General features: G+C 47.3%; 1 protein-coding gene across 2 annotated transcripts in view; it reads left to right on the top strand.

Moving 5' to 3' along the window:
- Positions 1–26416, top strand: part of LOC138639649 (NACHT, LRR and PYD domains-containing protein 3-like) — a 515752-nt gene that overhangs the window by 119583 nt on the left and 369753 nt on the right. For both annotated transcript variants that reach the window (XM_069728773.1, XM_069728772.1), the window contains exon 6: positions 140–1847. In XM_069728773.1, the coding sequence (XP_069584874.1) occupies positions 140–1847 (1708 nt within the window). The remainder of the gene's footprint in view (positions 1–139; positions 1848–26416) is intronic.

The raw sequence follows: 26416 nt of genomic DNA, 5'->3' as shown, positions 1-26416 counted from the left end.
AAATATGCTTATGTCTGAACCATTTTTGCATACTCACGTCTCTTGCATATCCTCCTTACTACTAATAAGCTAAACATAAATGTGTTATTATAAATGCTGTGAACAATTTGTCTTATCTCTTTCCCTTGTTTTTCTATAGATGCCGAAAACTTTCACAAGAAACATTTACATGGAAAAACTGAGAAACTTAAAGAAAACAATCAACAAACATGGGAACAGGAAAGTTTTCTTTTTGCTACACGTTTCGTAAAGCTTAGCATAATATCAACTCAACAATTTAGGGAGTACTCTGAGAATGAGTACCAACAGACCGGGATCAAACTTGAGGAATATTTAAAAAAGAAACATAATGTACTACAACACCTTTCCCCCAACAAGTTATTCCGCTGGTGCCACCGATCCAGAGTTGTGCCACATATGGTATTGGTGATCGGAGTGCCTGGTGTAGGGAAGACCACCCTGATGCAGAAGTTTGTCTATGACTGGGTGAGGGGTGATCTCTATCAAAGATTCTCCTTTGTCTTTTTCTTCAAATTCCAGGATCTCAATAGACTGGATAAAATTAGTTTGGAGAATCTGATCCTTCATGAGTACCCACATCTGGAGCAGCAGCTCGAGAACATCTTACAAAATCCAGGGAAACTTCTCTTTATATTTGATGGCTTAGATAAAAGTCTTCATACAATGGATTTCACATCCCGTCACTTGTGCTCTCATCCTAAACAGCCTGAATATTGTGGTCAGATTGTCGTTAGTTTGGTGAGAAAGTCTCTTCTGAATGGTTGTTCGGTTCTGATGACCAGTCGCCCAACCAGACTGGCATCTACAGATTCTAACGTTTTTCAGCGAACAGTAGAAATCATTGGATTTTTTCCAGAAGAACGACAGATGTACTTTCAAAATTTCTTCTCTAACCCTGAACTGGCAGAAAAGGCTTTTACGTATGTGAAGCAGAATGAGATGTTATACAGGTTTTGTTACCTCCCGTCCTACTGCTGGATCATCTGTACACTATTATCCAAGAGCTTCCAACCCCCAAGTAGTGATCAACCCCTAAGTAGTGATCAGCCGGAGTCATTATTACCCAAAACTGTGACACAACTCTTTGCCATATTTATCTCCAACATCCTGTCCAATCACAACCTGCACAAAAGTGACGCTCAGAGGATCCTGAAGTCCGTTGGGTGGATGGCAGAACATGGAGTAATGAATCACAGGGTTATTTTTGATGAACGAGATCTTAGTTATTTCCATGTGGACAAGAAGTCAGAGCTTTTATCAAGGTTTCTTATAGAATTGGACAAACCTGGGACCTATTCCTTCTTAAATCTCACTGTTCAGGAATTCTTCTCCGCCTTGGTGCATTATGTAGATTATTCTCCTGAGAAGTTACAGAAATCACTATATAATGCAAAATCCTATTCTGATGGACGCGGTGAAATTTTCCTACGGTTCCTGTGCGGTCTATCAGACAACTCCACCAGATTATTACTAGCTGGATATCTGGACTCACAAGCAGCTCAGGCATCCAGAGATGTCATCACTTGGATGAAGAACTTCATTCATGAGGAACAGAGACTGGGGATAAGTGAGGACAATCAGCAACGTCTTCTCAAGACATTTTTCTGTCTATTTGAAACAAGAAATAAGGCTCTAGTGCTGGAATCATTAATATTACACAGTTTTGAACTTTCTTATTTTCACATGTCATCTCTATACTGCACAGTGTTGGCATATACCCTGGAAACCTGCACAAATTTAAAAGAATTCATTCTATCTGGATGTTCCTTGGACAATGAAGGATTAGAGATTCTTGCATCAACATTACTTTTCCTGCAGAACCTGAGGTAAAATATTAATTGTGTCTACCTAACTTTCTAGAGTATTGCAGGAGGTTATCCGTAATTAATCCGATATTAACTCCTTTCGACCGCAGCTTATTTTTGTTTTTGTACATTATTTTTTCCCCCCAATTTCTTCTAAGAGCCATAACTTCTTTATTTTTTCACATTTTGACATAGTGGTATGAGGGTTTGTTATTAGTGGGCAGAGCTGACATTTTTATTGATACTGTTTTGGGGTGAATATAATGTATTGATCAATTTTTATTGCATTTTTTGAAACCAAAACAATCCTATCCAGTTTTTGTTTTCCTTGATGTGATTTAGCTTAGCCATTCAAAAAATGTAATATTTTGATAGATCACATTTTTGCGAATGCTATGATACTGAACAAGTTTTTTTTGCATTTGGTTTACTTTTAGAGAGAACCAGCCATGTTCCACATGGTGTGTGATCTACAGGCAGGATGTTATAGAGCAGGAAGAGCTAACCTAATGTTTTACACTTTTGTGGGAAAATTTTCAGTTAGGTCACATGCACATGTTGAGTATTTGGTGAGTTTTTTACCTCAGTATTTGTAAGCCAAAACCAAGAGTGGATAAAAAATGCAGAAGTGGTGAAGTGTTTCTATTTCAATTATACTTTTCCTCTGATTGTTCCACTCCTGATTTTGGCTTAAAAATTCTAATGCAAAATACTGACAAAATAATGAACGTGTGAACGTGGCCTCAAATGGAATCTGTCACCCCAAAAATCGTATATGAGCTAAGGCCACCGGCATCAGGGGCTTATCTACAGCATTCTGTAATGCTGTAGACAAGCCCCGATGTAACCTGAAAGGTAAGAAAAACAGGTTATATTATACTCACCCAGGGGCGGTCCCGCTGCGGTCCGGTTTGATGGGCGTCGCAGTCCGGCGCCTCCCATCTTCATACGATGACATCCTCTTCTTGTCTTGTTTACTGCAGTGCGCAGGCACCAGAAAAGGTCAGAGAGACCCGGCGCCTGCGCACTGCAGTACTTTGTTCTGCCCTCAACAGGGCAGACAAAGTACACATGCGCTGGAGCTGCGGCAGGAAGACAAGAAGAGGACGTCATCGTATGAACATAGGAAGCGCCGGACCGCAACACCCATCGCACCCGAAATGAACCGGGACCGCCCCTGAGGGAGTATAATATAACCTGTTTTTCTTACCTTTCAGGTTACATCGGGAGCTTATCTACAGCATTACAGAATGCTGTAGGTAAGCCCCTGATGGCGGTGGCCTTAGCTCATATACGATTTTTGGGGTGACAGATTCCCTTTAATCTTGCATTTTATTCACTGAAATCTCTACTGCTTGTATGTAGCATAAAAGTCCAGTGGGTGGTCCTAACTAGACATGAGCGAACCTTTCAAGGTTCGGTTTGGATTCGCCGAACAAACATCCGTTCATCGAACGTACCCGCACCCCATTAGATTCAATGGGAGGCAAAACCAAATTCATAGACAACACCATAAGGGGTGACAAAATTAATTGCAAACAGCTAAATTTAGGGGCAGACACCAGGAAATATGGCATCAATTAACCCACAGTAGGAATACGCAAATGTCACAGTAGCATTCAGCCATGAGCCATGTGGAATGCCTGCCAGGGCAGCGGGGTACTCGGTACCGGGTCCGGTCGCTATTAAAGGGGATGTCACAGTGACTGGGACCCGCTCCGTGGCCCTGGGTGCCCAATTAAAGGAAAAGGTCTTCAAGGGGATAGTGAATAAAGTCTATTGTTCATGACACTACCTGTGGTGTTCGGTCATTAGGGACCGACGCTGCTTAAAGGGGTCCTCTGGGGTGATGTTGTTGCAGCAAGATGGTAACGCTTCCCACAGGTAAAGCGGGGTCCCCAGGGCTCCCAAGGTGTGTGGCAAAGATGTTATATGCTGACGAATAAGTGGAGGACACAGAGTTTGCAGTCTTTTACCTGGTTTACTGATGGTAGCAGTCCTCAGTCCAGGGTACCAGGTGTAGGGTAGCTATAGTCCGGCCGGCTTGGAGGCAATAAGGGGTCCTAATTCAGGTAAGGTCCGTAAGCCTTTCCTACTTGAGCCAGATGGCGAGGTCCCTGCGGCTTAAAGCTTGCTGACAGGGTCCCCTCTCTCCTGTCCTAAGATATATGTCTGTACGATAGGCAGTTTGAGCCTGTTTATAGGATCTTTTAGATGACGGCTCCTAAGGTCACTGCTTCACCTCAGATTTGTTACAGGCAATTAACATATAGTACTATACCCTCCGGTTCTGTTGCGCGTCCTGGAGAACAACACGACCTCGGGCTCCCGGTACCTGGCTTCTGTGCTCTGGCTCTGAGGTTGTCCTTCCGCTGTTCCCCTCCTGAGCCCTTTTCTCCACTGTGCTTCTTCCCTTTCAGCTCCTTCACAATTCAACTCTCCTTCTAATTCTCACTCTTTCCAGGGGAAGCAGCTCCCTCGTGGCTGCTTGGCCCCTATGTCTGCTCCAGATGTCTTTCTAAACTCCTCTCCTCTCTGACTGTCTCAGACTCACTCAGACTGACTGGCTCCTCCTCCCGACCAGGATGCATATCGCTCAGGGACGCTCCCCTAAATCCGGGTTCAGAGCTCCTCCTCTTGGCCTAGATTCAGATGTGTTGAATGTAAGTGCCTTACCTGAAAGAATCCCCCGTGCCTCCAAGAGTGACATCACCCTCCCCGAAGGGAAGGCAACTGTTATGACCTGGTGGTAAGGACAATAATGGACCTGGTGGTTAAGAGCACACGGAATGACCTGATAGTTACTAATAATATAGGAAGAGCGCTGAGACGTGGGAACTCTGCTGACCGCAATCCCTAATCCTATCACACACACTAGAAATAGCCGTGGACTGCTCCTAACGCTCCCTATGCAACTCGACACAGCCTAAGAAACTAGCTAGCCCTAGAGATAGAAAAATAAAGCCTAACTTGCCTCAGAGAAATTCCCCAAAGGAAAAGGCAGCCCCCCACATATAATGACTGTGAGTAAAGATGAAAATTACAAACACAGAGATTAAATAGATTTAGCAAAGTGAGGCCCGACTTACTGAACAGACAGAGGATAGGAAAGGTAACTTTGCGGTCAGCACAAAAAACTACAAAAAGACCACGCAGAGGGCACAAAAAGACCCTCCGCACCGACTCACGGTGCGGAGGCGCTCCCTCTGTGTCCCAGAGCTTCCAGCAAGCAAGACAAAAATCAAAATAGCAAGCTGGACAGAAAAATAGCAAACCAGAGAAAAACAAGCAGGAACTTAGCTTCTGCTGGGAAGACAGGTCACAAGAACGATCCAGGAGAGAACTAGACCAATACTGGAACATTGACAGGTGGCATGGAGCAATGATCTAAGTGGAGTTAAATAGAGCAGCCAGCTAACGAATTAACCTCGTCACCTGTGGAAGGAAATTCAGAAGCCGCAGCTCCACTCACAACCACCAGAGGAAGCCCATGGACAGAACCAGCCGAAGTACCATTCATGACCACAGGAGGGAGCTTGACAACAGAATTCACAACAGGCAACATCACTGCAGCAACCAGCTACCTGGGGTGCTGCACATGCATGAGGTGTCAGGGTCTGGCCCAGCATTTACAGCTTGGAATTGAAGTTTCAATGAGGACCTAGTGGTAAAGGGAGCAGTGTAAGCCTTCTTAGCTGGGAGACCTCACACCTCATGCAACACCTCCAATCTTTTTTCTTTTTTATTCCACACAGATGGCACAAATATCAGTTTCATACAGTATTATTGGTAGAAAAATGTAAGTAAAGTAACACAGGTAGTTGACTGAAAGTGAGTGCAGGCCTGCCTGTCTGGTATCCCTACTTAAACAGTTGGAGTGCCCCCAGACACAGGGCCACAGGTTACTCAGTACCGGTCCTTTCTGTCTCAGTTCTGGGGTTGTCACGGTGGCTGGACCCGGTCCGTGACCCTGCTAAGGGACGTCCAATGAAAGGTGATAGGAGTCTGTCAAGGTTTCGTGACGCCACCTGTGGTGTTCGGTCAGGGTGACCGACGCTGCTTGGGGTCCACTGGGGTGATGTGATGGCAGCTAGATGGTGTAACTTCCCACAGGCGAAGTGTGTCCCCAGGGCTTCCCAGTAAGGTGGATGGTGATGGTGTGAGGTGCAGACAATAACGAGGACACAGGGTTGCAGTCTCTTTACCTCTATACTGAAGACTTCAGGATCCTCAATTCAGAGCACAGTTAACAGGGCTGTCTGAGACCGGCCGGTCCGATGGCACATCCAGAGTTCCCTTTACAGGTGGAAATCGTTGCATACCACTAGCGCCTGTGTGTTGTAGTGCTACCCTGCTGAGCATTCGGAATAGTCCTCACAACTTCTGTTCTCGTTCGTTTTATCTTTCTAGTGCTTTCTCTTTCGTTCCAGATGTTTCTAGTTTCTCATTCCCCAGGTATGTTATGGCTAGGACGCACCCGTATGACGGGAAGGCTCGGACCTCTTCCGGGACCCTAGAGATGCCCCTCTCCACGCGTTGCCCCCTATGTCTGCGTAGGAAATTTAAGGTAGACAGCCAACCTATAATTAACTGTCCTGCGGAGTTTGAAGTAAGGCATAGAGTCAGTTACTTCCTCGGTGTTCCGGCCACCGGCTACGCGCCTCAGTAGGATGTTGCCGTTCTCGGGGCACGACTCCTACTGGCTCTCCTTTGTGCTTGATCTCGTTTCTCACTGTTCCACAATATCCTTCGCTTCGTGTCGCTTTCTTAGGATACCGCCGCAAGGTAGTGCAGGTGCGGTTCCGTAATGTTCTGTTCTATTCGCTAGGTACCTGCCAGGTTCCCACGCCTGACAGGGACCCCCCTGAATCTTCTCCCTGCAGCACCCCCTGCCATGGGATGCTGCCTGAATCCAACCCAGTCAGCTTCTGACTAACTTCCTATCCAACCCCTAGTTTTACCAGTGTGAGGAGTGGCCCAATAAATAAAGCCTTTTTCTCCCCCTAGTGGCCGGAGTGTGAAGTGTAATGTGTGCTGGTGATACCTGGTCAGAAGAACTCCTTTAGTGCCATCAGATGTACCATCACTCAGCGGCAGAGTGTCATACTGCAACGACCAGGTCTCTGGGGCGCTGCACAGGCAACCCAGATGGAGAGCGAGCTTGGAGTCTCCACATTTTAAAAAAGTAATTGTCACACAGCACAAAAGTGGCATCAATTTCCACAGAGTAGAAACAGTATAATAGGTCTCTGACACACCTTCCAGCAGTAGCAACAGCAGGCATAGAAGACACCACAAAGATGGCAATAATGAGAGATCAATTCATGACACTAAAAATGACGCCATCGTCTAGTCTGCCCAAACTGTGACTGGGGTGCAAAAGTCATCGGAGATCCATGGCATGTTTATTTTAATGAAAGTTAGGCGGTCAACACTTTGAGGGGACAGAAGGATGCCTCTATCTATCAGGACACCCCAGCAGCGCTGAAGACGTATTCTGAGAGAACATTGGCTGCCAGGCATGACAAAACCTTCAAGGCATGACAGGCGAGCTCAGGCCACTGTTCCATTTTTGAAGATGAAAATGTAAAAAGGGTCCAAACGACTCACAGAAATTGAGTATGCTACTTAAACTGCTGCTGCTGCTGCTAATGTTTTGGCGATGATGTCTTCACGTTTCTGGAGTTGGACTTCTACACCTGGGATATACACTGTGTGCCTCACTGCTGTCTTGGGGAAAAACCTCTCTTAAGATTGTGTACAAGCGTATTTCGATACTCCAGCATGCGCGTATCCCTTTCCAGGGGGTGAAGCATCTAATTTACTCGTGTACTGTGAATCTAACAGAGTGTCAAGCCTGTAGTCAACACTATTTCTAACCCTACGAATACAGGCATCGTGTTGAATATAGTGGAGCAAGAAGGCGTTCATGTGTCGGGCGCTTCCATGAGGTCCACGTCTATGCTGTGTTGGTGGTGGGGTAGCACTCAAGGTTGCTTCCTATGTCCCCTCCCGCCAACCACGGACAACAAAGAGCATATCATTGTCCTCCTCATCTCCTGACTTTTGTACATCCATCAGCTTGTCCATCTCAATTTGTTCCTCAGCTCCTACATCTGCACTGACAGTTTGTCTGGTACCATGAACCCCCCTTGATCGCTGTAAGTCACACTCCCAAGGAACCCGCCTGTGCGAGGACAGTTTGGAAATTTGAGATATTGTTATCCCTTCCTCATCCTCCTCTGATTCCAACTTTTCTGGGACCATCACCTCCTCACGCAGACTATTTAAAGTGTGATCCAGGATATAGGTGACCAGAATAGTGATGCTGATGACGACATTGTCAGAGCTAACATCTTAGTGGCCATTTTAAAACTATGCAGAATGTTCCTACAAATATCCAGAAGCAAATGGCAAGTATTTTTAAGAAAGTACAAAAAACTTTAACAAATAATTACCGTACATAAAATTAAAACCATTGGGATACACAAATTGCAAAATAGATCTGCAAAAACCGGGATAAGTATACCTAAGGTATGTTTAGTATCACCTTTAAACAAGTAATATCCTCTATATGAGAGAGATGAAGTGATAATGAAGAAATATGAGCAAAAAAAGTACACTGACAAGAAATATGTTCGAAATATCTATGTACTTCCCTAGTATGAATTGAGCCGTTTTTCCTCAGAAAAGGAAAGGGGGGTTATTAAACTTTTTCAAAAGCACAGTATATGCACAGTTGGTGCTTGTAGGAGTCAACGTATATAACCCCCTTGTAAAGTAATGTATCCAAAAAGCAATTTGATTATTATAGGGCTGTTATAGATTCTTTTTAGGGCCTAGGATTGAGTAGTGGAAATCCAAAAATAACTATGTATTAGACATCAAATGGTATGTACCTAGATAAGCACCAAATAGATACAGTCATGGCCAAAAGTATTGACACCCCTGCAATTCTGTCAGATTATACTCAGTTTCTTCCTGAAAATGATTGCAAACACACATTCTTTGGTATTATTATCTTCATTTAGTCTTAAATGAAAAAACACAAAAGAGAATGAAGCAAAAAGCAAAACATTGATCATTTCACACAAAACTCCAAAAATGGGCCAGACAAAAGTATTGGCACCCTCAGCCTAATACTTGGTTGCACAACCTTTAGCAAAAATAACTACGACCAACCGCTTCCGGTAACCATCAATGAGTTTCGTACAATGCTCTGCTGGAATTTTAGACCATTCTTCTTTGGCAAACTGCTCCCTGATATTTGAAGGGTGCCTTCTCCAAACTGCCATTTTTAAATCTCTCCACAGGTGTTCTATGGGATTCAGGTCTGGACTCATTGCTGACCACCATAGAAGTCTCCAGTGCTTTCTCTCAAACCATTTTCTAGTGCTTTTTGAAGTCTGTTTTGGGTCATTGTCCTGCTGGAAGACCCATGACCTCTGAGGGAGACCCAGCTTTCTCACACTGGGCCCTACATTATGCTGCAAAATTTGTTGGTAGTCTTCAGACTTCATAATGCCATGCACACAGTCAAGCAGTCCAGTGCCAGAGGCAGCAAAGAAACCCCAAAACATCAGGGAACCTCCGCCATGTTTGACTGTAGGTAAACTCTTTGTTGATGCCTTTGCCCAAAAAGCTCTACTTTTGTCTCATCTGACCAGAGAACATTCTTCCAAAACGCTTTAGGCTTTTTCAGGTGAGTTTTAGCAAACTCCACGATGGCTTTTTTATGTCTCGGGGTAAGAAGTGGGGTCTTCCTGGGTCTCCTATCATGCAGTCCCTTTTCATTCAGACGCCGACGGATAGTACGGGTTGACACTGTTGTACCCTCGGACTGCAGGGCAGCTTGAACTTGTTTGGATGCTGGTCGAGGTTCTTTAACCAACATCCGCACAATATTGCATTGAAATCTCTTGTCAATTTTTCTTTTCCGTCCACATCTAGGGAGGTTAGCCACAGTTTCATGGGCTTTAAACTTCTTGATGACACTGCACACGGTAGACACAGGAACATTCAGGTCTTTGGAGATGGACTTGTAGCCTTGAGATTGCTCATGCTTACTCACAATTTGGTTTCTCAAGTCCTCAGACAGTTCTTTGGTCTTCTTTCTTTTCTCCATGCTCAATGTGGTACACACAAGGACACAAGACAGAGGTTGAGTTAACTTTAATCCATGTCAACTGGCTGCAAGTGTGATGTACTTATTGCCAACACCTGTTAGGTGCAACAGGTAAGTTACAGGTGCTGTTAATTACACAAATTAGTGAAGTATCACATGATTTTTCGAACAGTGCCAATACTTTTGTCCACCCCCTTTTTTATGTTTGGTGTGGAATTATATCCAATTTGGCTTTAGGACAATTCTTTTTGTGTTTTTTTTTCATTTAAGACAAATTAAATGAAGATAATAATACCAAACAATTTGTGTTTGCAATCATTTTCAGGAAGAAAATGAGTATTATCTGACAGAATTGCAGAGGTGTCAATACTTTTGGCCATGACTGTAATAATGCAAAAATCCAGTTGGAGAGATCACAATTATAATGTTCACCAAGGATAAAGTACCGTATATACTCGAGTACAAGCCGAGATTTTCAGCCCAAATTTTTGGGCTGAAAGTGCCCCTCTCGGCTTATACTCGAGTCACGGTAGCGGTGGGGTCGGCGGGTGAGGGGGAGAGGGCGCTGAGGTATACTTACCTAGTCCCAGCGATCCTGGCGCTCCCCCTGCCGTCCCACGGTCTTCTGTGCTGCAGCTTCTTCCCCTCTTCAGCGGTCACGTGGGACCGCTCATTAGAGAAATGAATAGGCGGCTCCACCTCCCATAGGGGTGGAGCCGCCTATTCATTTCTCTAAATCAGCGGTGCCGGTGACCGCTGATAGAGGAAGAGGCTGCAGCACAGAAGACCGTGGGACAGGCGGGGAGCGCCAGTATGTAATATTCACCTGTCCGCGTTCCAGCCGCCGGGCGCCGCTCCATCTTCCCGGCGTCGCTCCGCTCTGACTGTTCAGGTCAGAGGGCGTAATGACGCATATAGTGTGCGCGCCGCCCTCTGCCTGATCAGTCAGAGCGGAGAGACGCCGGGACCGGACGCTGGGAGCTGCAATCAAGAGAGGTGAGTATGGCTTTTTTTTTTTTAATTGCAGCAGCAGCAGCAGCGGCACAGATTTATGTGGAGCATCTATGGGGAAATATGAATGGTGCAGAGCACTGTATGGGGCACAGCTATGGGACAAAAATGAACGGTGCAGAGCATATATGGGGCACAGATATGGGGCAATATGAACGGTGCAGAGCACTATATGGGGCACAGATATGGGGAAATATGAACGGTGCAGAGCACTATATGGGGCACAGATATGGGGAAATATGAACGGTGCAGAGCACTATATGGCACAGATATGGGGCAATATGAACGGTGCAGAGCATATATGGGGCACAGATATGGGGCAATATGAATGGTGCAGAGCACTATATGGCACAGATATGGGGCAATATGAACGGTGCAGAGAACTATATGGCACAGATATGGGGAAATATGAACGGTGCAGAGCACTATATGGCACAGATATGGGGAAATAATGAACGGTGCAGAGCACTATATGGCACAGCTATGGGGAAATAATGATCTATTTTTATTTTTAAATTCACCGGTAAATGCTGCATTTCCACCCTAGGCTTATACTCAAGTCAATAAGTTTTCCCAGTTTTTTGTGGCAAAATTAAGGGGGTCGGCTTATACTCGGGTCGGCTTATACTCGAGTATATACTGTAATAAGTATTCAGGGAAAACATGTTTCATTATCACAATTATTGCTCATAAAGTCGGTATACAGAGCAGCCTAATCCTCACTAAGGGTAATGCACATGGATCCTTGTGCATAACACAGAATATGCTAAAAATACAGTTTGCAATGCTCAAGGAGTCCAAATGGAGTTAGTGGCAGCAAATAGTATTTGGGATTAATCCCATAATATACCGTTATAATAGATAAATGTGGATGAAATCCACTCTGCTGTGACAAATGACGAATCCAGACATAGTTGTGAAATACTCCGGTGGTTTATTCATTGTCGATCTGTGGATTTGCAGCAGCTGACATCTATATGCTTTACTCTGCACCATCAGGGAAGCAATTCTCTTGCAATTGTTTGGAAACAATCCTGGGGATAAGACCCTATTTGCGCTTTTTTGTCTCCTGTTTTCTCTACTAATAATATAAAGATATGCATATACATATGCCCCGACGCGCGTTTCGCGGTAGCTTCTTTCTTTGGGGGTCAATTGATATTTGTATATTTGTAGGTACATATTTAATTGTGGAAGTGTCATTAATAGCTAGGCCACTTTTTTCATTTGGGTTGTGCAGAATGTTGCAGAGGTTCTTCACCTGTACTCACTTGGCAGTCATGATTTGCATCACGTCCGGACTGCGTTGGCGCAGGCTATGCAAAAGGATGTACTGCACCAGGGTTTGTCGCTGCTGCCGCTGCAACATGTGCAGAGTAGAATTCCACTGTGTTGGAACATCGCTAATCAAACAGTTAACTGGTAGGCCGAAAGACCTCTGTAACGATGCAAGTTGATGACCTGCAGTGTGCAATCGGTGGAAGTGAACACACAGTGACTGTGCTTTCTGCAGCATCACATCCAGGCCAGGATAGTGGCAGAGAAATTGCTGTACCATCAGGTTGAGGATGTGAGTCATGCAAGGCATGTGTGTGAAGTTGCCATGTCGTAGGGCCGCCACCAGGCTTGCATCATTGCCTTTCCTGGCTCCAGGTTTTGTGGAGACAGCCATTGCTCTAACTTGACACATCCTACGCCATCATCACTATGTTCCCCATTGCGCTCCTGTGCAGGTGTTCTTCTCTCTGCCTTGTCTAGGGCAAAGCAAAGTTTGGTAGTGCGCACGCACCAGCTTTACTGTCATTGTACGAAGATGCCTCTCTTGTGTCGGTTCCGGAACTATCGGGGCTGTCACCAGTGTTGCTGGGGGAAAGCTTTCTGACCTGGACAGACCTTTGCACTCATCTGTAGGGGGCGTGTCAGGCATAAAAGAGACAGTGTGTGGGAAAGTGGGACACTCGGCGGGAAGACAGAGCGCGCATCAGGAGAAGGTTGATTCACTCTCTGTGTGGCGACTCAATAGTACAGGCTTGCGCTGCAGCTCCCCAGTCCTTGTGCACACTGACTGTGAGGAATATATTTGTGTGCCCACTCACCCCTGTCACTGGGAATCTGTCCTGCACCGTTCCGCTGACTGCTGCGAGCATGCGGCCTAAGTCTGACCAGGTGAATCATACAGGGCTGAGTAGCTTCATCCCCGCCGCCGCCACTGAATTGAGACATATTCCGGCGGTACTACAGACTACTTCGCAGCACAGACGTCATTCTGGTGACCTAGGACCTCGCCCTGGAGAGCCAGGATATGCTGCTTCTGTTAGGAGACGGTGCATCAACATTCTTCAGGAACAGGCCAGAGACTTCATGGGTCCCTTACGGCACCACCATGGAATTTCAAGCTACCACAGCCCGGAAACTATCAGACTGATAAGTTTACCTGTTTCATAACCGTTTGTTCTTACCCTGACACAATATCCAGTTTACTCCCCTCTTAACCCTTTCTCTCCCTGCGTGGTATCCCTGTAATAACCCTTTAACTCTTGCTCTGCCTCCTGCTCGTCACTGCATCAGGATGCAGTCTAACAACACGGAGGCGGCAGACCAAGCAGTTGAGGTGAGCCCTAGGTCCAGTATCTCTCTGGGGACTATGTTGAACAATCTCTCTAAGTTTACTGGGAATAATACCATGTTATGGAGCTGGACTGAGTACATGAGGGGATCATGAGGATGCATCGCATGACTCCTGCATTGGTGGCTGAGGTCATGATGGCTATAGAAGGAGAAGCCAGAGACTCAGTCATGTTACGAACCCCCAGGGAACGAGAAGTAGGGGAGTTAAGAATACGTTTATTAAGCCGTATGCAAAAGGAGGAGGAGACGGTGACTCAGTACATGAACGCGCTCCAGGAGATTCATACTGCTATCATTAGAAAAGATGGCCTAGGCATAGGACCGACTGACGTATTGTTGAGGGATCAGTTGGTGACAGGCTTGCTCGAGGCGCTGACGAAGCAGGCTTTGTGGGAGCGCTTGCGGGTAAATCCTCACATGACCTTTTCTGAGATAGGAAGTGACGCATGCACATGTGAGCAAGAGCAAAGGGTAACAGTCCTGGTAGGAAAGGTCCAGAGCGGAGAGGTATCTGTAAACATGATCTCTGAACCACAATGGGTGGAAGAATTGCAGATGGAAATCCAGGATATTCGAGGAGAGTTGGCTGAGGCAAAGAAGAAATCAGTAGGAACTTCGAACTCGCCAGGGGGCAGAGATGGGTCTGAACCTGGCTGCGAAACAAGCATGTTCCATCAAGAGAGACCCCTCACCTGTTACAATTATGGAGAAATGGGACATGGTAGGTCTCTTCAATGTCGTTCGTTAAACTAGAGGGCTCCGAGCCTGGGGGACGCCGATAGGAGCCTGAACAGTCAGGAAAGAGTAACAGAAGTCCCACAAATCTAGTTTATACGTTCCCCCTCTTCTGGGCTGAACTGGATGGCCGACCAGTATGCTGTCTGGTGGATACTGGCTCACAGGTGACTACGATGCCTGAAACTTACTTCCGGCGACACTTTCCTGAAACAATTCGGCCTGAGTGGGGCCCAGTGATAAAACTGACAACTGCCAATTACTTGCCCATCCTGATCGCAGGGGTAGTCTGGATGCAAATAACCATTTGTGGCAAAGATCTAGGTCGGAAAGGAGTAGTGTTGACCAGTGGAGAAGCAGGTAATGGACTTGCCGTCACCCTGGGAATGAATGTGTTGAAGGAATTCGGGAGTCTCCTTGTCAATGAGCCCTCCGATGTAACCCTGAAACAGTGGAGTCTGCACACTCCCCAAAGAAGAGTGTTCCAACATCTAATCCACGTGTGTCACGCACGCGCCCAGACTGTTTGGTGCGGGCATACGGGGGTGTGGCCCCACTGGACCACAGACCAAACTTCCCTGGAAGGGGTGTTACTAAGTAGCTTCCTAGGTGTTTGCTGGAGCCTCTGATGGTGAGGTCAGACTTGTGCAATAGGAAGCTACCAGGTGCCACTACAGGGTGATGTCTGGCTGTGGCTGCTGATCCCACTAAGGAACGGAGCGGGCACGGCGGGCACTCTGGCTGACAGGTGGGCACAGCTGGGACACAGGCAGGCAGACGGGTACAACAGAGACACTGGCGGGCAGGCGGACACGGCTGGCTCTCTGGTTGGCAGGCGGGTACGGCTGGAACATAGGAAGAACCGGTAGGGACCGGTCTGCAGGCAGGTATGTGAAACAGGTAGGAACCTGTTCAGACAGGAGTACTAAGTAACAAGTAGAGAAAGACTGCAAGAGCGGATGCAGAGCGAAAGCACAAGAACTAGAACCAAGAACAGAAATGCAGGAGGCTGAGTACGAGTAGAAGGTGGAACTAAGAGAAGAGAAGGAGAAGGCAGAGCCAAGAGCGGAGATGCTGGAGGCGGAGCCAAGAGTGGAGACGCTGGAGGCGGAGCCAAGAGCGGAGATGCTGGAGGTAACGCCAAGAGCGGAGACGCTGGAGGTAACGCCAAGAGCGGAGACGCTGGAGGTAACGCCAATAGAGGAGACGCTGGAGGTAACGCCAAGAGCGGAGACGCTGGAGGCGGAGCCAAGAGCGGAGACGGAGGCAAATGCAGAAACGCAGGAGGCGGAGCCAGGTAGAACCGCAAAGTGCAGAGCCAGGTAGAACCGCAAAGAGCGGAGCCAGGTAGAACCGCAAAGAGCGGAGCCAGGTAGAACCGCAAAGAGCGGAGCCACAGAGCAAAGCTACAGAGTGCGGAGCAAGGTCTGAGTGCAGAGCTGAGAGCAAAGCCATAGAGTGTAAAGCAAGGTCAGAGAGCAGTGCAAAGTTACAGAGAGCAGAGCTGAGGGAAAAGCTGAGAGACACAGAAGCACAGGTTGTGGTAGAACTGAGCAAAGAGAAGCAGAGCCACAGACAGTGGCGAACAGAGCAGAAAAGGCAAACCAAGACAGATATAAACAGACAGTGGAATAGGACTAGACTAAGACAGAGTCAGGAACGAGACAAGACACAGAGACATAGACACAAGCCAGGGTATGATGCCCCTCTGGGTGGCAGACATAGGCCAGGGTACGAAGCCCCGCTGAGTGGCTACACAGGACACAGACCAGGGTACAACGCCCCCCTGGGTAGCAGACAAGAGAGAGTAACAGAGACAGGACCTGGCACCTCAGCAGCTAAGAACTGACTGAGGGAGTAAGGTGCACAGGGCCAGACCACAGGGTGGAGCTGCACTATATACAGGAGGCCTCTTGGTAATTGGTCAGGAACTGATTAGAGAGATGCACCTGATTCCTATAAGAACCAGAGAGTTCAGGCGCTGGCCCCCTATACACATAGCCATGAAGCATGCACAGAGCAGAGACACAGAACATGGAGCTGGCATGAAACAGAAACCACATCATGGCCTGGAGCAGTGGGTAAGATTGTGTGAGAGATGTGAGGCCATGCCGTGATGCCAGCAGAGTTGTTACAACGTGGCTCAAGCTCAGGAATCCTCCAGTGGCGGAGCAATGTTGGGAAAGGTGATTGTTCCAGCCTCTGCTAAACTCGTTTTGCCACCAGGACAGACCATGCTTACCCTGCCTGTATGGGCTTGTACCCCGTTAGAAGGGGTTGAGATCCAGATCGAACCAGCTACTATGGAACAACTACCCCCAAGACTCCTTGTGGCATGAACACCATTGTACGTGACGGGACGTCCCAGTACGCTGTGTAAATTTGGGAGAAGGTAACATCACGCTAACTCACAGAAGTGAAGTGGCTTGAATTATGGGCATGCCAGAAGAAGTGATACCACCTCAGGCCGTGCAGTTGACAGTGAAGCGAGGAGACCCTTGGACCATGGCTGTGGATATGTGACACCCCAGGAATCCGGTTGTCACAGTGGTATTGCCTTCCTTGCAGGGAGGGTGATGCTATGCCTGGAAGTGAGAAAGAACCCCTTTAACAGGTAACACTTACATGCAACACTTTTCTGGCTCCAGGCCAGAAGGGAGAGCGCTAGATATGGTTTCAGGGTAGCTTCCCTATATATATTCTGGCTGGAGGAGTAGTTAGAGGAGATTGTAGGAGACAGTAAAGGGAGAAGGAGCACAGGAGGAGAGAGATACTGGGAGTGGTGCTGCGAGTGACTTCACCCCCAGTATTGAATGCAGAAACTGGAGGCCGGAAGTCCAAGGTTGTGCGGGAACTGTATGCCCCACAGCAGAAACCGGCGGGCAGGAGATTCCAAGTCTCCTGGCCACAATTACACCTGAAGGCACAGCAGCAGATTAGAGCCCGGAGTCACCATGAGAGAGGGACACCTGTAAAAGAGCTCAAGTTGCTTGCCATGCGGTAGTGTCCACCTGAAAGGTGAAGAGACTGCAACCTTGTGTCCTCCAATTCTTTCCTGCACTTCACCAACTATCATCCTTATCAACTGCATCGGGAGCCCTGGGGACTAAGCTCTACCTGTGGGGAGCTATACCACCTCTGCTGCAATACCATCATCCCCAGTGGACCCCTTTAAGCAGCGTCGGCCACCCCTGGCCGAATACCACAGGTGGTGTCACAAACGCTACTACATTAGACTTTATTTCCACTTCCATTCATCCCCTTTAACTGGAAGCCCAGGGTCACGAACTGGGTGACTGTCGCTGTGACACATCCCTTTAAGCAACTGGCCAGGTACCGAGTACCCCATGGTCCTTGTGGGCGCTCCATTTTGGTGTCACGAACAGGATGGACCAGCCCATTAAAATGGGTCTTGTGCGCCTCAAAGACTGTGTTTAACAAAACATTGAACTGGGCAATTGCCACCATTGCAGCACCATGTGACGTGCAGGAAAAGCAGGGCGTGTTGTCATGGGCGGAGTTTGAAGGAAAGGCATGAAAGCCATGATCACCCCTAACCGATACTACTATGTCAGAGAGATCTGTCCATCTACTAAAAGTGAATGAGAAGGGACCGCCCACAAAAGAGAACATGGGAACAACAGGAATGTGCGGCACAGAACCCAGTCGGCAAGATGGCGAGCGGAGGTCACCCAGAGGATGGGGAGGAAGCAGGAAGCTGCCCCAGCCAATGGGAGAATAGATATGACCAGCCATCAACAATGAACCCAGAGGTTCTTGAAACCGAGGTGGAGGAGCTATGCTGTCAGCTCCGGCGGTCCTGGTTCAGCGTGGCGGAGAAGATATGGGAGCAGCAGATGATCAAGCTTCCAGTATCCCAGCCCACTACGGAGGAGTCTGGCACCAGAGACACAGCGGTGGAAGGTATGGAGACCGACCCTGCCCCGGTAGCAGAGGACACCCTGATAAGACCCTTGATTGGGAGCGATCAACGGGCATGATAGACCCCTTAAAAGCCTCGTTGTAGCCGAGGAAGGAGCCAGTGGACCCCTTTAACCACAGGTGGCGTCATGAACACTACTACATTAGACTTTATTTCCACTTCCATTCATCCCCTTTAACTGGACGCCCAGGGCCACAGACCAGGTCACTGCCACCATGACACATCCCTTTAATAAACTAGCCCGGTATCGAGTACCCCACGGTCCTAGCGGGCGCTCTAGGTACGTCTCTGACACGGGAACCCCAGCATATCCGGGAAGGGTGTTGAATATTGGAACAAATGCGGGCTGAGCTGACAGACATTACTCCGCTACAGATCCAGCAAGTGGAAGCTCTACTGAGGCAATATCAAGACGTGTTTGCATGCCATGAGGATGATTTTGGCTGCACTATGGCAATCACACACAAGATACCGACTGGTAATGCCGCACTCATAACGGAGCAGTATCGACAAATTCCGCCACAACTATATCAAGAGATGAAAGGTATGCTAACTCAGATGCTGCAGAAGGGCGTCATTAGAGAGAGTCAAAGTCTGTTGGCCGCCCCCATTGTGCTGGTGCAAAAGAAGGATGGCACTCTGCATTTCTGTGTATACTACTGTAAACTCAATGCCTGCACTGTTCGAGATTCCTGGAACAGGTGTTGTCGCCTTCAAAGATACGGTCTAAAAGTAAAACCTCAGAAATCTAATCTGTTTTGCACTCAAATAGAGTACCTTGGTCACGTCATTTCTGCTGAAGGAGTGAAACCGTCCCAGGAGAAAATTGCTGCAGTACAGGATTGGCCTACCCCGACATCAGCCTCCCGTCACCAGTATAGAGCAGCAGCAGCCTTCCCTGTTCACCAGTATACAGCAGCAGCAGTCTCCCCTGTTCACCAGTATATAGCAGCTCCAGCCTCCCCTGTTCACCAGCATACAGGTCCTTCTCAAAAAATTAGCATATAGTGTTAAATTTCATTATTTACCATAATGTAATGATTACAATTAAACTTTCATATATTATAGATTCATTATCCACCAACTGAAATTTGTCAGGTCTTTTATTGTTTTAATACTGATGATTTTGGCATACAACTCCTGATAACCCAAAAAACCTGTCTCAATAAATTAGCATATTTCACCCATCCAATCAAATAAAAGTGTTTTTTAATAACAAACAAAAAAACCATCAAATAATAATGTTCAGTTATGCACTCAATACTTGGTCGGGAATCCTTTGGCAGAAATGACTGCTTCAATGCGGCGTGGCATGGAGGCAATCAGCCTGTGACACTGCTGAGATGTTATGGAGGCCCAGGATGCTTCAATAGCGGCCTTAAGCTCATCCAGAGTGTTGGGTCTTGCGTCTCTCAACTTTCTCTTCACAATATCCCACAGATTCTCTATGGGGTTCAGGTCAGGAGAGTTGGCAGGCCAATTGAGCACAGTAATACCATGGTCAGTAAACCATTTACCAGTGGTTTTGGCACTGTGAGCAGGTGCCAGGTCGTGCTGAAAAAATGAAATCTTCATCACCATAAAGCATTGACCCTGCCCTTGATGAAACACAGTGGACCAACACCAGCAGCTGACATGGCACCCCACACCATCACTGACTGTGGGTACTTGACACTGGACTTCAGGCATTTTGGCATTTCCTTCTCCCCAGTCTTCCTCCAGACTCTGGCACCTTGATTTCCGAATGACATGCAAAATTTGCTTTCATCAGAAAAAAGTACTTGGGACCACTTAGCAACAGTCCAGTGCTGCTTCTCTGTAGCCCAGGTCAGGCGCTTCCGCCGCTGTTTATGGTTCAAAAGTGGCTTTACCTGGGGAATGCGGCACCTATAGCCCATTTCCTGCACACGCCTGTGCACGGTGGCTCTGGATGTTTCCACACCAGACTCAGTCCACTGCTTCCTCAGGTTCCCCAAGGTCTGGAATCGGTCCTTCTCCACAGTCTTCCTCAGGGTCCGGTCTCCTCTTCTCGTTGTACAGCGTTTTCTGCCAGATTGTTTCCTTCCAACAGACTTACCATTGAGGTGCCTTGATACAGCACTCTGGGAACAGCCTATTTGTTGAGAAATTTCTTTCTGGGTCTTACCCTCTTGCTTGAGGGTGTCAATGATGGCCTTCTTGACATCTGTCAGGTCGCTAGTCTTACCCATGATGGGGGTTTTGAGTAATGAACCAGGCAGGGAGTTTATATAAGCCTCAGGTATCTTTTGCATGTGTTTAGAGTTAATTAGTTGATTCAGAAGATTAGGGTAATAGGTCGTTTAGAGAACCTTTTCTTGATATGCTAATTTATTGAGACAGGTTTTTTGGGTTATCAGGAGTTGTATGCCAAAATCATCAGTATTAAAACAATAAAAGACCTGACAAATTTCAGTTGGTGGATAATGAATCTATAATATATGAAAGTTTAATTGTAATCATTGCATTATGGTAAATAATGAAATTTAACACTATATGCTAATTTTTTGAGAAGGACCTGTATAGCAGCTACAGCCTCCCCTTTACACCAGTATATAGCAGCAGCAGCCTCCCATGTTCACCAGTATATAGCAGCTGCAAACTCCCCTGTTCACCAGTATATAGCTGCAGCCTCCCCTTTTCACCAGTATATAGCAGCATCAGCCTCCCCTGTTCACCACTATATAGCAGCAGCCTCCCGTCACCAGTATAGAGCAGCAGCAACCTCCCCTGTTCACCAGTATATAGCAGCTGCAGCCTTCCCTGTTAACCAGTATAAAGCAGCAGCAGCAGCCTCCCCTGTTCACCAATATAAAGCAGCAGTAGCCTCCCCTGTTCACCAGTATATAGCAGCTCCAGCCTCCCCTGTTCACCAGTATATAGCAGCAGCAGCCTCCCGTCACTAGTATATAGCAGCAGCAGCCTCCCCTGTTCACCAGTATATAGCAGCAGCCTACCCTGTTCACCAGTATATAGCAGCAGCAGCCTGCCCTCTTCACCAGTATATAGGAGCAGCCTCCCCTCTTCACCAATATATAGCAGCAGCAGCCTTCCCTCTTTACCAGTATATAGCATCAGCCTCCCCTCGTCACGAGTATATAGCAGCTCCAGCCTCCCTTGTCACCAGTGTATAGCAGCAGCCTCCCCTGTCACCAGTATATAGCAGCATTAGCCTCCCCTGTCAATAGTTTATAGCAGCATTAGTCTCCCCTGTCACCAGTATATAGCAGCATTAGCCTCCCCTGTTCACTAGTATATAGCAGCAGTCTCCCTTTCTCACCAGCCTTCCCTGTTCACCAGTATACAACACAGCCTGCCCTGTCACCAGTCTCCCATCATCTTCAGCTCTGTGAGCGCTCACCTGCTACTGTGTCCTCCCATGTCGTCTTCCTCCTCCTCCGCTGTGATGTCTGCAGTGAGAGCTCATCTCATCATCATCACATGCACAGACGCTGCAGAACCTTGGATTCAGGGACCTCTCTCTGACCCAGGAAATTGTGACGCCACTACTTCATGGGTCAGTCAGGTCCCTGCATCGAGGTGAATATGGATGAATGTGCCCCCCCCCCAAAAAAAAAAAAAAAAAAAAGACAACAGAGATTTCCTGGATCATCTAACGGAGGGGAGGTTAAAGAAAAGTAGGTAAAATAAAAAAAAAAATCTTCCCTGTCTTGGTGCCGCCCACTGCAGCCCGGTAACCCTAGGCACGTGCCCTCCAGTGCCTAGTGGCAAATACAGCCCTGGACAGAAGCACCTGTGTTGGCTTATGCGGACTTCTCTCAACGATTCATTCTCCACACCGACGGAAGCTTGCATGAACTTGGGGCTGTGCTGTCACAGATGCAGGACGGGAGAGAGAAGGTGATCACCTATGCTCTTCGATCCCTTCATGATTCCGAACTAAATCCCGACAATTACAGTTCCTTCAAGCTAGAGCTGCTGGAATTGGTGTTGGCTATGACGGAGAAGTTCGTGGAATACCTATACGTGTCTAAAGTATTGGTTCGTACCGATAACAAGCCTTTGGCTCATTTGAAAAATGCAAAACTAGGAGCTCTGGAGCAATGATGGGTGGCTAGAATGGCAAAGTTTCGATATAAAATCACCTACAAAAGAGGGGCTGAGAATACTGATGCGGACGCCTTATCCAGAGTGAAACATGGATGACCAGGTCGAAACAGGGATGAGGAATTAGAAGATGAGGAGATCCCCAGATTCCGAGATTCTGCCAGGATGGTGGGAGCTAAGCAGGAACAAGTGCAAGTGTTGGCCAGGGAGGGTGTTCTGGGATGATCCCATTATGAGTGGGTACGGTTACAGCAGGAAGATGGGGAACTTGCCCAACTAAGACATTCGGTGATGTCTAAGCAACTTCCCAATCACGGAGAGAGAAATGCCCTGTCCCCGGAGACCGTGCGGATTCTTCGACAATGGGAAAGACTCCAAATGATAAATGGACTGCTATATCGGAAGGTCCAACTAGAATGGCAACTAGGTGTCACCTGGAAGGTTGTAACTCCAGAGACGCTGTTATCTAAGGTGGCTATAGTGGTGCATGAGAGGGGGGGAGCACACTTCGGCCAAAAGAAAACCTTTCAGTGGTTACAGCGATTAATATATCATCTTCGACTGAAGGCCGTAGTGGAAGAGACCTGTAGGCGATGTAGGAGTTGTGAGTTGGTGAAACCACCTGAGCAGAGAGCTCCAATGTGACATCTGGCCCTCTGGATGTGCTTATGATAGACTATCTGACTATTGGGCCAGCTCATCAATGGTACGAGCATTGTTTGGTGATGATGGACAACTTCATGAAGTTCGCTGTCCTGACCCCAACACGTGATCAAACTGCTGAATCTGCCGGGCATGCCATCTGTTAAAATTTAATTCAAGTATACGGCTGCCCAAAGCAAATTCATTCTTACCAGTGAGCCTGTTTTCTGGGGAAAGTGATGGAAGAATTGCACCGTCTGTACCAGATTGAGAAGTCTCGCACAACACAGTATCATCCTCAGGGAAATGGACCCTGTGAACATTTCAACCACACCCTAATTCAAATGTTGACAACACTGGAAGAAGACCGGAAGACCTGATGGCCCAAGTTCGTAGCTGAATTAATGTGGGTGTACAACAACCGGACCCATTGAACTACCGGTTATACTCTGTATACCTTGCTAATTAGTCATTCAGGGAAATAGATTACTGAGCTGGAGCAGGATCCAGAGGAGGACAACCAGCGGATGGGGGTGTCCACCTGGGTTCGAGAACATCGCCATTGTTTACAGACTTTGCATCACCTAGTGGGGACCAGATTCCAGGAATTAGAGCATGCAGAAAAAACTCCGCTGCGGGGGATAGATCTCCAGGTTGGGGACCATGTACTAGTACGAGAAAAACATCCTCGAGACAAGCTAGAGTACTGGTGGGAGAAAAACCCATACCGGGTGAAACGCTGTATCAGCTCTGAAGGGCCTGTCTACGAAATTCAGCCTGAAGGGGAAGAAAACTCTGCTACTCATATAGTTCACTGGAATATGCTTCGGCCCTGTCTGTCAAAGGATCCTGATCAAGTGGAAGAGATGCAAGATGTACCTGAAGTACCTTCACCAGTTTAGTAGATTGTGAAGAGGAAGAAAATTCTGAATGGCCACCTGAAGATCTATGGAAGGAACAAGTACCTGAAGTTCCCGAAAAATTTGCCTCAGTGGGAACGGACGCACTACTGCCCTCGCCTATGCAACCTGACTCGACCACCCAAGGCTACTCAACTTCTCCTTCTGACTTACGGTACTCTGAATGAACAACAGCTGGAATACCACCCAATCAATACAATCAGGACCAATTTATTTGGCAGCAAACTGTCCAAGAAAAAGAAGACTGCCCACATGTTTTACAAGAACACTCGCCAGTGGAATGGCGAGCAAAAGGAGAGGGGGAGTGTAGGAAGATGGACCAGACCGGTGATGCCTCTCTCATGTCGGTTCCAGAACTATCAGGGCTGTCACCAGCTTTCTGACCTGGACAGACCTTTGCACTTAACTGTAGGGGGCATGTCAGGGATAAAAGGGATGGTATACTTGTCAGGAAGACAGAGTGGGCAGCAGGAGAAGGTTGATTTACGATAGTACAGGCCTGCTCTGCAGCTCCCCAGTCCTTGTGCACATTGACTGTGAGGAATGTATACTTGTGTGCCTACTCACCCTTGTCACTGGGAATCCATCCCGCACCATTCTGCTGACTGCCTGAGTGCACGGCCTAAGTCTGACCAGGTGAATCATGCAGAGCCTCCACCATTGAACTGAGACATATTCCGGCGGTACCACAGACTACTTTGCAGCACGGATGTTATTTCGGTGACCCAGGACCTCGCCCCGGAGAGCCAGGATACGCACTTCTGTTAGGAGACAGTGCATCAACTTTCTTCAGGATCAGGCCAGAGACTTCACGCGTCATTTACAGCGCCACCATGGGATTTCAAGCTTCCACAGCCCGGAAACCATCAGACTGATAAGTTTACATGTTTCATGACCGTTTGTTCTTACACTGACACAATATCCAGCTTACTTCCCTCTTAAAGGGAACCTGTCACCCCGTTTTTTCAGTACGAGATAAAAATACTGTTAAATAGGGCCTGAGCTGTGCGTTACTATAGTGTATTTTGTGTACCCTGATTCCCCACCTATGCTGCAGAAATAACTTACCAAAGTCGCTGTTTTCGCCTGTCAATCAGGCTGGTCAGGTCATATGGGTGTAGCGACATCGTTGTTTCTTCCCCCAGATCTTGCATATCTTTCCGTTGGTGGCGTAGTGGTTTGTGCATGCCCATCTTCTGAATCCACTGGGCAGGAGAAGAAAAAACGCGCGATCTGCGCTATTTCCCTGGTGATCTGTGGGGGCGGCCATCGTCCTGAGGCCGCGCGTGCGCATATGGAGTCCTCTGCTGCCCGGGGCTTCAGGAAAATGGCCTCGGGATGCCGCGCGTGCGCAGATGGAGATCGCGGCGGCCATTTTCATGAAGCCGAGTTTGCACCTGTCTACTGAGCTGTTGCTTTCTAAGGGTCTTTTGAGTAATTGATGGGGGTCTCAGGTCCCACCCCATTATGCCACTTCTCCACACTGAGACAACTTAAGACTCTCACCAATCTGCTGAGAATTAATGGAATCTGACACATGTAGGATATCTTCCAAAAGTTAAGTTACTTTTTAAATGTTTAATAAAGCTCCTTCCTAGGACCAAGCAGTACTGTGATTCCAGTATGGTCTGCACTCTGATGTGGCTGCTAACAACAACTTCAAGCATCTGCTTACCATTGTTAAGGGCATACTGGAAGTTGTAGGTTAATGCGATACAATTGTACTTAGGCTGACCTGACACTACAATTGATTGCTGCATTAAGCTTGGTAATGTATTCATGTACTGATGGAGATTCTGGTGATGTATTACTTTATTGACGGTGGTTCTGGTTATGCTTTACTGCACTGATGGTAGTTCTGGTGATGTATTACTGTATTGATGGTGGTTTTGTTTTTGTTTTAGGCTACATAGCTCCTCCATTAAGCCTCGCCCACTGCAGCACCTCTTCCATTCAGCTACGTCGGCATGCATCCTGAGTACCTATCTTTAACATTGGGTACGCAGGCCATGCGAATGTATGCGGATGCCTCCACATGCGTCATTTAGTGTGCTGGACTAAAAATACATCTGTCTCAATGTCTGTCACCTGGACAAGAAATTGACTAAAGCCCCCATACACTATAAACAGCTTCCGATCATTCAGCTATGTCACCCAGCTCTCCTATATACAGGATTGCTCAGCCAAGTGTTCCTGTTCTCTGTGATCCGCTGTTGGACATCTCTGGCTGCAGCTTATTACTTAGAAAACAAAAGGATTTACAGTCTGAAATTGGACATGCTGGATTCTTATCTTCCCTGATAATCATTAGTCATAACCCCATATACATTAAACTGTCAGCAGAACCTATTGACATTGGCGAGTTTGGCCAAATTTAGTCTAATATGAATGGGGGTCTTAACTAGTAGCTGAAGGGTATGGACACTGTCAGGATATGTGCACACGACTTCATTTAGACATTTAGACATCTGCGAATGCCTAGAGTTTTTATAGGTGCGGA

The sequence above is a fragment of the Ranitomeya imitator genome, chromosome 1 (assembly GCF_032444005.1).
Source record: "Ranitomeya imitator isolate aRanImi1 chromosome 1, aRanImi1.pri, whole genome shotgun sequence".
Lineage (NCBI taxonomy): Eukaryota > Metazoa > Chordata > Amphibia > Anura > Dendrobatidae > Ranitomeya > Ranitomeya imitator.
Note: the sequence above shows the minus strand (reverse complement) of the source record. Positions and strands in the feature narration are given on the sequence as shown.